At 36.9% G+C, this 12,346-nt stretch overlaps 1 protein-coding gene across 2 annotated transcripts in view; it reads left to right on the plus strand.

Annotated features, from left to right (window-relative positions):
* LOC120773120 (phosphatidylinositol phosphatase PTPRQ) overlaps positions 1-12,346 on the plus strand; it is a 94,606-nt gene that overhangs the window by 68,340 nt on the left and 13,920 nt on the right. For both annotated transcript variants that reach the window (XM_040102115.1, XM_040102116.1), the window contains 4 exons: positions 1,935-2,252; positions 2,306-2,644; positions 6,450-6,607; positions 10,532-11,004. In XM_040102115.1, coding sequence (XP_039958049.1) covers positions 1,935-2,252; positions 2,306-2,644; positions 6,450-6,607; positions 10,532-11,004 — 1,288 coding nt within the window. The remainder of the gene's footprint in view (positions 1-1,934; positions 2,253-2,305; positions 2,645-6,449; positions 6,608-10,531; positions 11,005-12,346) is intronic.

Here is a 12,346-nt window from a genome sequence, read left to right on the forward strand (position 1 = left end):
CAACAAATGTACAAATTAATTTAATCCCTCAGCCGAAGGCCCTGTCGCTAGTGCTGTTATATCGGGTGATTTTTTAAGAGCTTGATAACTTTTTTAAAAAAAAAAACGCATAAAATTTGCAAAATCTCATCGGTTCTTTATTTGAAACGTTAGATTGGTTCATGACATTTACTTTTTGAAGATAATTTCATTTAAATGTTGACCGCGGCTGCGTCTTAGGTGGTCCATTCGGAAAGTCCAATTTTGGGCAACTTTTTCGAGCATTTCGGCCGGAATAGCCCGAATTTCTTCGGAAATGTTGTCTTCCAAAGCTGGAATAGTTGCTGGCTTATTTCTGTAGACTTTAGACTTGACGTAGCCCCACAAAAAATAGTCTAAAGGCGTTAAATCGCATGATCTTGGTGGCCAACTGCCCATGCATCCCGAAAAATGCACTGTTTGGTGTGGTTTGTACGCTGGTGGAATCATTGGACCGTATTTTTTCAAAGATGCTGTTGGACGCAACGTTACGGTGAATGGCGATCGCTATCGTTCGATGCTAACAAACTTTTTGTTGCCAAAAATGGAAGAACTGAACTTGGTTGACATGTGGTTTCAACAAGATGGCGCTACATGCCACACAGCTCGCGATTCTATGGCCATTTTGAGGGAAAACTTCGGAGAACAATTCATCTCAAGAAATGGACCCGTAAGTTGGCCACCAAGATCATGCGATTTAACGCCTTTAGACTATTTTTTGTGGGGCTACGTCAAGTCTAAAGTCTACAGAAATAAGCCAGCAACTATTCCAGCTTTGGAAGACAACATTTCCGAAGAAATTCGGGCTATTCCGGCCGAAATGCTCGAAAAAGTTGCCCAAAATTGGACTTTCCGAATGGACCACCTAAGACGCAGCCGCGGTCAACATTTAAATGAAATTATCTTCAAAAAGTAAATGTCATGAACCAATCTAACGTTTCAAATAAAGAACCGATGAGATTTTGCAAATTTTATGCGTTTTTTTTTTTTAAAAGTTATCAAGCTCTTAAAAAATCGCCCGATCATAATTGTATTTCCTTTAATAAATAAATAAATAAATATCTTGATACCTTTTTTTCATTTTTTTTTATTTTTATTTTTTCTGAACCATCCAAAATATTGTGTTAAAGTTTTAGGTCATTCGGAGAAAAACTAACGAAGTTACAGCAGGTTGAATAACGGTACCTCTAACTTAGGTTTGCGCGTCTTCCAGCTACCTGCGCTGAGTGTACAAAACTTTGAATCGATTTTCCCAAATATGTCATTTTTAAAGTCGGTGACCAGCCTACAGAAAAAACTACTGCATCGATCGTTTTGAAATTTTGTACAAATATTCTACATACTACATATATACATATACATAGCTCTCGAATGACGTCAAGTTTTTCCAAAAATTTTAATTTCTAAGAAATTTACAATAACAAATAAGTCGAGTTTTTCGTCTAAAATCGTCAATTTGGCTTGAAAATGGTACCAAAAACTGAAAAATTGAAAAATTCAAAAAAAAACTCGATGTCAATTGAAAGATAAACTAAAGAAAGCATTTTGATTTTTTGGTTTCAGATGATCCAGTGATGCTGTGGCTGGTCACCGCACAAAAACTTTTTTTCGAGGTGCCTGCAGAGATCGCCTATAAATCCGTTATTCTCCGCTATTTTTCGATAAAACTTTTTTTAAGTATCCTTCAAATGTTGTACTTTCATATAAAAATAAGTAAAATAAACCTACAGCAATAATTTTTTTTTAAATTCACGAAAAAATGTCTTTTTTCGACGAAACAAACCTTAAAATTAAACTTATGATTTTTCTAATATATGGTTTTAGTAATCTTAACATCGCTTTGCATGTGTTTATAACATATAACATAAATATACTATACATATATGTCATTTAACATATTTTTTAAATAATTTTAGATCCAAATCCCCCAGAGCTCTTAACACTGAAGTCATCGACAAACACATCATTACAGTTTGAGTGGAATTTGCCAATAAATTCTAATGGAAATATTAAGTTATACATTTCATATTTTCAATACATAGGACCAAAATATTTTGTTTCATCGAAATGCTCTTTCGTAACTGAGGAAGGCACATCGCGAGAAACAGCTAGTTTGCAGCAGACTTTTCAAAACTTACTGGCATATACTTCATACAGCCTTCAAGTAGCAGCTCAAAATGAATATGGCGTGGGACATTATAGCAGACCACTTGTAGTGGAAACTGCACCATGGAGTATGTTTTTGATTAAAAACAAAAATCGGATATATTTTTTACAGTATTTATAGTTTCAGAACCACTTGAAAACCTTAACGCAGCAACATTTGGTCCGTATCCTACGGAAGATCAATATCAAGCGCACGTTGTCATCACGTGGACGATTCCATGTAATACAAATGGAGAAATCCAGACATTTCAGCTCAATTTTTTCGGCGTACGTGAGGGGCAACCCAATCATACATACAATCGAACAATATTACCAGTCTATGATAGTAACGGCTACGTCACTTACAAGGAAAGTAATTTAAAACCTGATTTTGACTACCTTGTCGAAATCACTGTAAATATAAAGGAAGTAAGTAACAGTAGCCTACCAGCATCTACAAGTTTCAAGGCACCATCTGCAAGTAAGTATTAAGCTATTCTTTTTAAAGTTAAACAAGGGGGAAAAATATACTATACAAACAATAGAAATAAAAAAAAATACCCTAACAATCTGCAAGCTTCAAAAGAAGGGAAATATTTTGAAGTGTTACCAACACTTTATGTTAAAAATGTTGCAAAAGTATTCTATTGTTATATTTCATTCAGCAAACTAAGTTCAGTTATTGCCACGTTCACCACCCAAATATTGGAATTGGTGTAAAAATTCTACAATGCCCGTGGCTCCGCCCACTTTTTGCGAAATCCTATACCCCAAGAATAGGGCTAAGTTCGGGTGCAACCGAACATTTTTTATACTCTTGCAACTTGCAGGGAAATAGTCAGCCAGATGTTCGAAAATCCTGATATTAGTTATATTGTATCTTTACACTGTTATGAATGAAACACGCTCTCTTATTTTCATTGGGATAACCCACATATTGGCCGATATATGCGGTACAAAGTCACCCCGAATCTCGAAAATCTTTATATTAAATATACGGGAACTAGGAGAAGTACGGGGACTCAACACCCGCGCCGTTAGTTCTGCTTTCTCCAGGCTGGACAAGGAAGCACAGAAAATGGGTCTGGCAGTGAACGAGGGCAAGACGAAATATCTCCTGTCATCAAACAAACAGTCGTCGCACTCGCGACTTGGCTCTCACGTCACTGTTGACAGTCATAACTTTGAAGTTGTAGATATTTCGTCTATCTTGGAACCAGCATAAACAGCACCAACAATGTCAGTCTGGAAATCCAACGCAGGATAACTCTTGCCAACAGGTGCTACTTCGGACTGAGTAGGCAATTGAGAAGCAAAGTCCTCTCTCGACGAACAAAAATCAAACTCTATAAGTCGCTCATAATTCCCGTCCTGCTATATGGTGCAGAGCTTGGACGATGACAGCAACCGATGAGTCGACGTCACGAGTTTTCGAGAGAAAAGTTCTGCGAAAGATTTATGGTCCTTTGCGCATTTGCCACGGCGAATATCGCATTCGATAGAACGATGAGCTGTACGAGATATACGACGACATTGACATAGTTCAGCGAATTAAAAGACAGCGGCTACGCTGGCTAGGTCATGTTTTCTGGATGGACGAAAACACTCCAGCTCTGAAAGTATTCGACGCAGTACCCGCCGGGGGAAGCAGAGGAAGAGGAAGACCTCCACTCCGTTGGAAGGACCAAGTGGAGAAGGACCTAGCGAAAAAAAGAAACGACTGGCGCGCTGTTGTTAACTCGGCTATAATCGCGTAAGCGGTGTCTATGCCAATTAAGAAGAGGAAGGGGAAAGTATTGGTCCGATTCAAAACATTTTTGACATACAGACATGCATTATAAGAGAAGTATTAAACAATTTTTAGTCATAAGGTGGCACATACTAAAGACATTATTCGTGCAAAGTTTTATCTCGTAATATTAATTGCTTCATGATTTGTGTACTAGAAACTGAACGAATCAAGTGGAAATCGTGCTATATTAGAAGTAAGCGTGGTTGTTATCCGATTTCGTCCATTTTCACAGAGTAACAAAGAATGTAAGAATGCGACGTACAAAATTTTGTCGACATCGGTCAGTCGGGAACGAGATATGGGATTTCCCCAAAAAGTGGACGGTGCCACGCCCATGGTCCACTTTTCACAACACCTCCCATTTAATGGCCCTGGCTTAATTATTTATTGATTTATCGCACTTTTAGTAGTTTTCTATAGTACCGTTATATGAGGAAGGAGCGAGGTTATCCTCCGATTTCATAAAATTTCTTATACGATTGTACTCAACAAATTTGGTTGTTGTAACTTAAGCGGTTTAGATATATTCATTAAACATATTAGAGGGCGTGGCCACACCCACTTTTAGAAATTTTTTTACCCACGGATGCTCCTTGCTACTACGATGCCCTGTGTCAAATTAAAATTTTACACCTTAATTTAGTGCTTAGTTTATATGTTTTCGGTTAATGGCGATTTGTGGGTGCGGTAGCGGTCCGGTTACGCCCATCTACGAACTCGAAATTTTTTTTGTACCAAGCTTCATCGAGATATCTCAATTTAAGTGTTAAGTGTTAAAGATTAAAGCTGTATATATGTGACCTGGTCTGCGGAAAGGGGGCTTAGGTGTCAAAAAATCAATTTTCACTTTTTAGTTGATTTGGATGGAAGATGAGATGCTTTTTCACGTGATAGAATCCAAAAAGTTTTCGCACGTTAGCTCCCTTTTCGTAGACCAGGTCACATATTATAATTTAGCTGACACGAACGAAGTAAAATATAGCAATAAAATTAAGTCCAAGTTAATAGCCTTCAATATTACTCTAGACGAAATCCAATTAGAATAATGATTATTGAATTTTTTAGTAACATTTTCTAATATAAAGCTTTACTAGCACCTGAAGGAATTTCCCCGGCTTGATTCTTGCACACTGCAGTAGTATAAAATGTTCGGTAACACCAAAACTTAGCCCTTCCTTACTTGTTTTTTGTTTAATGTATGTAAAAAGTTTTATTAGTTAATGTTACTGATGAAAAAGTACTCGGTTACTATCTATTACAACTCGAATAGATCGTACTACTAAATAATACAACTCTGTATAAGTTTTTCTTTCCATTTTGTATTCTCTATGTGTTGAATAAAAGCCCATGAGTGAAGACGTGACTTTCAATTTTCTTCATTGTATTATAGTATTTGGTGATCCTCGGTTCTACCTCCAACAGTTACAAAACAAAAGCCACTAAATTGATTGAGTCAGAGATTCCCTGAAAAACAATATTAGACGTTGTTTTATTTTGTTGCAGGAAAATAAGTTGATTTTCAGGAGCTCCGAATCGAAATATGCTAATATACAGTTAACCCTGAGCAAAACATTTCCTGCGTAGGTCGATCCCTACTAATTGGGAGGTTTTGGTTTTGGGACTTGTTAATAGTTAACGCCAAAGATGGTTTTACCGAAAATTTAACCGTTTAAATGGTATCTTCGGTATTCAAAATAAAATGACACTGTGTCGTTACCAATATAACAGTTAGACATACGCTGTCGCATTTTTGTAGATAATCTCTGGAAAGATGTAGTACATTAATACTTGGAAAGAATTTTTAAGGTAATTTTTTCATATCTTGGGTTACATTTCTGACATTTTAGTAATAAAATTCAAATATGTACATATGTATGTATATATTTTTTTAAATGTGAAGTAAAGTCCATACAACTTAGTTCTGAACATAACATCATTCAAATGGCCTCCACGACTTCTTTTTAAGGAATGAATTCGATAAACTCAATTTTTGAATACTTTTTCCACTATGTCGAATGTCTTATGTCATGAATAACATATTCAATATTATAAGTCTAAAACTTGAAAAGAGTTTGGTTTATTGCTAGAGACCAATGACTATAACCCCACACGAAGTAATCTAACGGTGCTTAACCACAACTTCTTGGAAGCCATTAAATAGTACAAATTCTTGGAAAAATCAATAAACTCGCTCGCATCCAGTATTATGTATAAAAATATTTTTAAATCTAAGAAAATAATTTAAACCCCTTTGCAAGAGTTTAAAATATTCGGATACACCCGAGTTTAGTCTTTCTTTACTTTTCTCATACCTTTAACCCAGTTCAAAGTAAAGTTTCTTGATTCCTATTATGTGAACCTATAGAAGCTAAAAACAAAAATAATTGAGTAAATATTAAGGGGAATGCTTATAAATTTCTTTATTAAATTTGCTATCTTGTGTAAAAATTCATTCAAAATGGTTTAATATGTACTTAATTCATTTCATCAACAGTACCAGAAAAGTTAGACGACTTGCAAGTTCAGAAAATTGCAGTTGACTCTTTCTCCTCGTACAATCCCACAAAAACTGCTGCAGTTAAATTTCCGGTTGATATGCTAAATACCGATTTAGGATCAATAATATATATGGCTTTACTTGTATCGGAAAAGGTAAGCTTAAAATATTACAAATATATTATTATTATTGTTTAGATGAATATGCATATACATATATATATGTATGTAAGAATGGATTGCAGGTGGCAATATGTATTAAATAACCAAGTGTCCAGAGATAAAGAGATGCCCAACTCTCCTGTCACTGGAAATGTGAGAACCGCTCACCTACCGAACTTTGACAGTTGACTGAATTGGATAGGTTTTGACGTTCTACAATTGGAATGACTGGAACGGCCAAAAATATACGTGAACGGAGGGATTTGTTACCGCCGTTCAAGATCGCTCATAAAACTTGTAAATCAATGAAAATCAAAGAAAATGCAAGATTTAAATATATTTCATGAAACGTATTGCAATTTGATGCATATTAGAATTAATTTCCAATTGAAAATGATTACAAAGATCAAAGGTCAGTCGTCTTAATATACCATAAAATCATAAAAAAAGATTTAAGTAGTTTCGCCATATATTAAAGGTCCAATATATAATAATTTGCAATCGCAATAAATGTTGGGTGTTTTAATTTAAATGTCCAAAAATTCTTATTTTGTTCGATCTGGCCACAATGGAAAATGTTATAAAAAACGCTTATTTTGAGGTGCTCTCATACTGGAATAAGTAGTATAATATTCATCCACTGATTACTGAGTCAGTTATGATCCATTGCATTGCGTATTTGGTTGCATTTCTATTCTACCATACCTAGGGTTACCATATCGGTCTCAGTGAAAATCAGTCCCCTTGCATATGTACCCAGTTTCAGTATCAGTTTGAAATTGTACACAAATGCTCTGCAATGTTCGAAAATATTTCTGTATATATCAAATTATAATAGACCTTTTTATCAACACTGTACTTATTCCACTCCCTTTTGACGACGACCATGGCAAACGAAATAAAGGCTACGATTTGAGAGCATGCACCTGGAATGTCCGGTCCCTTAATTGGGAAGGTGCCGCTGCCCAGCCGTCCAAAAAATGCGATGGACGGAACAAGGACTGGGGCGAGTAGGTCCTTGTGGCATTTACTACAGTGGCCATATAACGAAGCGCAAATTAGGTGTGGGATTCGTGGTAGGAGAGAGACTCCGCGACGGAGTACGCCAAGTATTGTCATTCAACCCGGTGGTTGAACGTCTAGCCACAATCCGCATCAACGCGCAGTTCTTCAACATATCGCCGGTATGCGCCCACGCCCCGACGAAAGAGAAGGACGATGTGACCAAGGATGCCTTCTATGAGCGCTTGGAGCGCACCTATGAGAGCTGCTCCCGCCACGATATCAAACTCGTGCTTGGCGACTTTAACGCCAGGGTGGGCAAAGAAGGTATCTTTGGCACCACGGTCGGCAAATTCAGCCTCCACGTCGAAACATCGCCAAATGGATCGAGGCTGATCGACTTCGACGGGCCCCGAAATATTGTTATCTGTAGTACTACATTTCAGCATAAGAAAATTCATCAAGCCACTTAGCTGTAACATCGACTCGGAACACTTCCTTGTTGCAGCCAAGATTCGCACCCGCCTCTGTGCAGCAAAAAACGCATGTTAGCAAACACAAGGAAGGTTCGATGTCGAGAAGCTGCAATCACAACAGACAGCAGAACGATTTTCAACACGACTTGACTTCCTGCTCTCTGAGAGCACTCGTCAACAACTCGATATAAGGGAACTGTGTAACGGCATTTCAAACTTCTTACGTACAACTGCAACCGAAACAATTGGTTTTCGGAAAATACAAAAGAACAGCTATAACAATGAGGAGTTCCGTGTCGCAGCGGAGAGAAAACAGACTGCCTACCTCGCAACGTTACGATCGACCACAACACGTGCGGGATGGGATAGATACCGAGAGTTGAAGAGGGAAGCGAGACGCATTTGCAGATAGAAAAAGAAAGAGGCCGAAATGCGTGAGTATCAAGAGCTTCATAAGCTGGCCGACAGGGGTAATGCTCGAAAAGTCAACGAAAAAATACAGCCGCTTACAGACCGGAGCATACTCTTGTAGAACCCCCAAAGGTGACCTAGTCACCGATGAACTGAGCATACTTAAATTACGAGGGAACACTTCTCCAGATTGCTGAATGGAAGTGAATGTACAATGCCAGGAGAAGGAGAACCCGATTCTCCAATCGATTACGATGGAGCAGACGTTCCATTACGTGACCGTCAAGAAGATCGCATAGCAATTACCCGTCTGAAAAACAACAAAGCGACAGCTATTCAAACACGGCGGCGAAGAACTGATAAGAAGAATCTATCAGCTGTTGTATAAGTCCTGCCAGGGTTTTAAAGGGACGGGGGCGGAACCACCAGTCTAGGGGTTTACCAACCAATTTCAAAAGCTAAAGTCGAGTTCCTAAGTTGAAAAGCCGTAAAGGCCACATGCCATTTAGCGCTACGCAGGATGCACCAACTTCGAGTTGGCCTGTACTATATCCCAGAAACGTTCTATGTGTCTATGACATTTTCCTCCGTTTTCGTCGTTGTGTTATGTATTTTTCTCTTCGAAGTTGTGTTTCTCAGTGTTTCTTAATTTCAATAATACAAATTTGTACTCTCTGATGGTTGTAATTTGCTGCTCCTGCGCTCAGAAATACCTGAATGCCGGACTGATGATTTGCTTTTAATTCGCTTTTTCCTGTACAAATTTTGTGTTCTTTTAACATGCACTTTTACTGTGGTTTCTTCAGTTGCTAGAAAATGTTTATGAAAATCTTTAAACGCGCAATTTTAATTTTAAGTCCTTATATATGCATATACTGATAAGTAAATTTGTATGAGATTTCCTTTAAAAAAAAATATTGGATAGATATTTAGTTTGTGCTGTATTTAAGCATATGTATATTTATTTATAACATTTTTTACGCTTTTAAAATATTTGTTTTAATAAGAAATGCCCTTTTATATATTCTACCTAAGTTGGTACATAGTTAAGGTTCTATATAGCGTGTGATCCAAGTAGAGGCACTTTTTTCAATGGCCTTTTTTTGACAGATCACGTGTGAGTCGTGTCAAGCTGTCATCTGATTTTTGTTCAGTATTGTTTGGCATTTCATCATGGAAAGATTTACGACTGAACAACGTTTAAAACTCGTTCATACTTATTCGGTCAACTTATGGACAACATAAGCCGCTTGATCTTCCTAAGTGACATCGCTTCGCTCTATAGGCTCTTGAAAAGTTCCAAGAAGATCCAAAGTTTTCGAGCCAAATTTTATTCAACGCTGAGGCTCATTTTTGGCTCTATGGATATGTAAACAAGCAAAATTTCTGCATTTGAGACGAAGAGTGGCCTGAAGAGATTCAAGAGCTTCCATTTCATCCTGAAACGATTTGGTGTGGTTTGTGAGCCGGTGTAATAATTGGTCCATATCTTTTCAAAAATGGTTCCGGTGAAAACATAACCGTCAGTGACGACCATTATCGCGCCATGATAACCAAGATCGCATCAATCAATATATTTATTGAGAAAACACTTCGGTTACAGATAGTTTCACGTTTTGGGTTGTTCGATTGATCAACAAGATCGTATGATACCACACCGTTATATTTTTTTCTGTGAGGATATATAAAGCCTAAAGTCTATGCGGTCAATCCCGCTTCAATTTAAGCTTTGGAGCAAAACATCAGGCATGTCATTCGCCTGTTGGCAGTCAAAATGCTCGAACTAGTCATACAAAATTGGACACAAGAGATGGACCATTCGAGATGTAGCCGTGGCCTACATTTGAATGAGATAATCTTCAAAAAATTAGTGCCAAAGTATGTTCTTTCGAATGATAATAAAATTTTCCAAAAATTTGAAGTTTCTGTGTTTTTTCTTTAAGGGACCGCGAAATGAATCACACTTTATACATATATTAATGCTTTTAAAATATTTATTCCATTATAATATATCATTTTATATTTTCAGGGATGTAATCCAGCGCCAAAACTTGAATTGGATTCTTTAAACTCGCAGGAAAATTGGCCATATGTTATGTCATGGAATGATGTTTATGCTAATAATAAAAAAAACTGTGTAAATCAATATCAAGTAACAGAAGTTCGTTGGAACCCGTTGTCAGAACTACTTTCCAATGAAACTCACATAACGTATACAATTGGAAGTAGCACTTGTGCCGAGACCTTACCAAATATATGCTCGAATTTTAGTGAATGCACAACTGCAAAGATATATTGTAACGGTCCTTTAAAGCCAGCTACCGAATATTACTTGGTGTTTCGATTTTTTACTAGATCTGGTTATAACGATGTAGCACTTTTGGAGTTTGCAACTGACTCTATTTTTCAACTGACGCTAATTATTATATGCATTTGCGGATGTTTACTACTATCTTTAATTGCAGGCGTTTCGTATATTTGGATTTCTAAACGTATATTTTGGTAAGCTTTCGTTATTCGAGAAATATTATAAATGTACTGCTAAAGATTTTTTTTTACAATATGCCGTAAATTTGTATGACAATATCATTGGAATCTACTGGACTCCTTGTTTTGGTTTACCTTAAAACCTTGATATTCTTCTTACCATTGTAAAGGTAGTAACATAATGCCACTCTCACAACAACTCTGGTCTCTATAGGTAAAAAACAGGTATAGTCGATTTTTACAAGCTCTCTTTAGGAGAATTTCTCCCCAGCAATTCGGCATATGCAGGAGCACAGATATTTATTCTCTTGCAACATTTGTTTTTTCAACTAACGGTTCCATGTATCATCTAAAAATAATCGAAGTAGATATATATATATGTAAATGATCAGGATAACAAGACAAGTTGAAATCCGATTGACTATCTGTCCGTCCGTCCATTCAAGCTTTAACTTGAGTACAAATTAATATATATTGATGAAAATTGGTACAAATTTTCCATGGCAAAAAAGTAAGGAGAAGTTCGCAGATAGGTGTAATCGGACCACTGCCACATCCGCAAATCGTCATTTATCGAAAACGTATAACTAAGCCCCAAATTAATATATGTATTTAACCGTAATTTGCCACAGGCGATGGCAAGTTTGCGCGGCCCCGTCGTCTGTTTGGTTTAAAGTCATTTTCTCCCAAATCACTTAAGTACAACTAAATTCGCCCACGACAATACCCTTTAGCATACCTAACTATACTGTATAAATGAATGAAATTGGAAGAAAACCATTCCCTATAAAACGGTACTGTTAGAATTGGATTGGCGTAAGAGGACTCTATATAATGGCGAGAATCAACAATTTAACGTCAAAATATGTATTCAAGTAAAATGCGCAGCTAGCACAGGGTTGCAATTATTTTTTTACGTGTCATTGCACGAGAATAAGCATGGGTTTTGGTCTGACATATTTTACAGCCATTGCAAATAATTTTCTGCGTGTGTTTGTTGTTGTGCCGGTGCACAAAGAGGAAATATCTGCAATTCGTGCACCGTGCAAGGGTTTTGCAAGAGTAAGAGAATACCTCTTTTGTGTTGTTGGTAGAAAATCCAAGCTGTGACGAAAAAACAAACGAATGGCCGCCGATTGTCACCCATTTGTTTTTCCCATACAAAGGAATGAATATTTGTTTGTTAGTAACGCTAAGAGAACGGCTGCAAATTTTCAGAGGTTGTTCGTTGTGAAAGGTTTAGAAATAAAAATACCTCATACTTTTCATGAGGAAAAATCGTAAAACTGGACAATTCCAAAAAGTAACTTTTTTCCATGTATTTTTTTTCAATTTTTGTTTATTTTGTTTTTCAATA

Source organism: Bactrocera tryoni, chromosome 3, assembly GCF_016617805.1.
Source record: "Bactrocera tryoni isolate S06 chromosome 3, CSIRO_BtryS06_freeze2, whole genome shotgun sequence".
Taxonomy (NCBI): Eukaryota; Metazoa; Arthropoda; class Insecta; order Diptera; family Tephritidae; genus Bactrocera; species Bactrocera tryoni.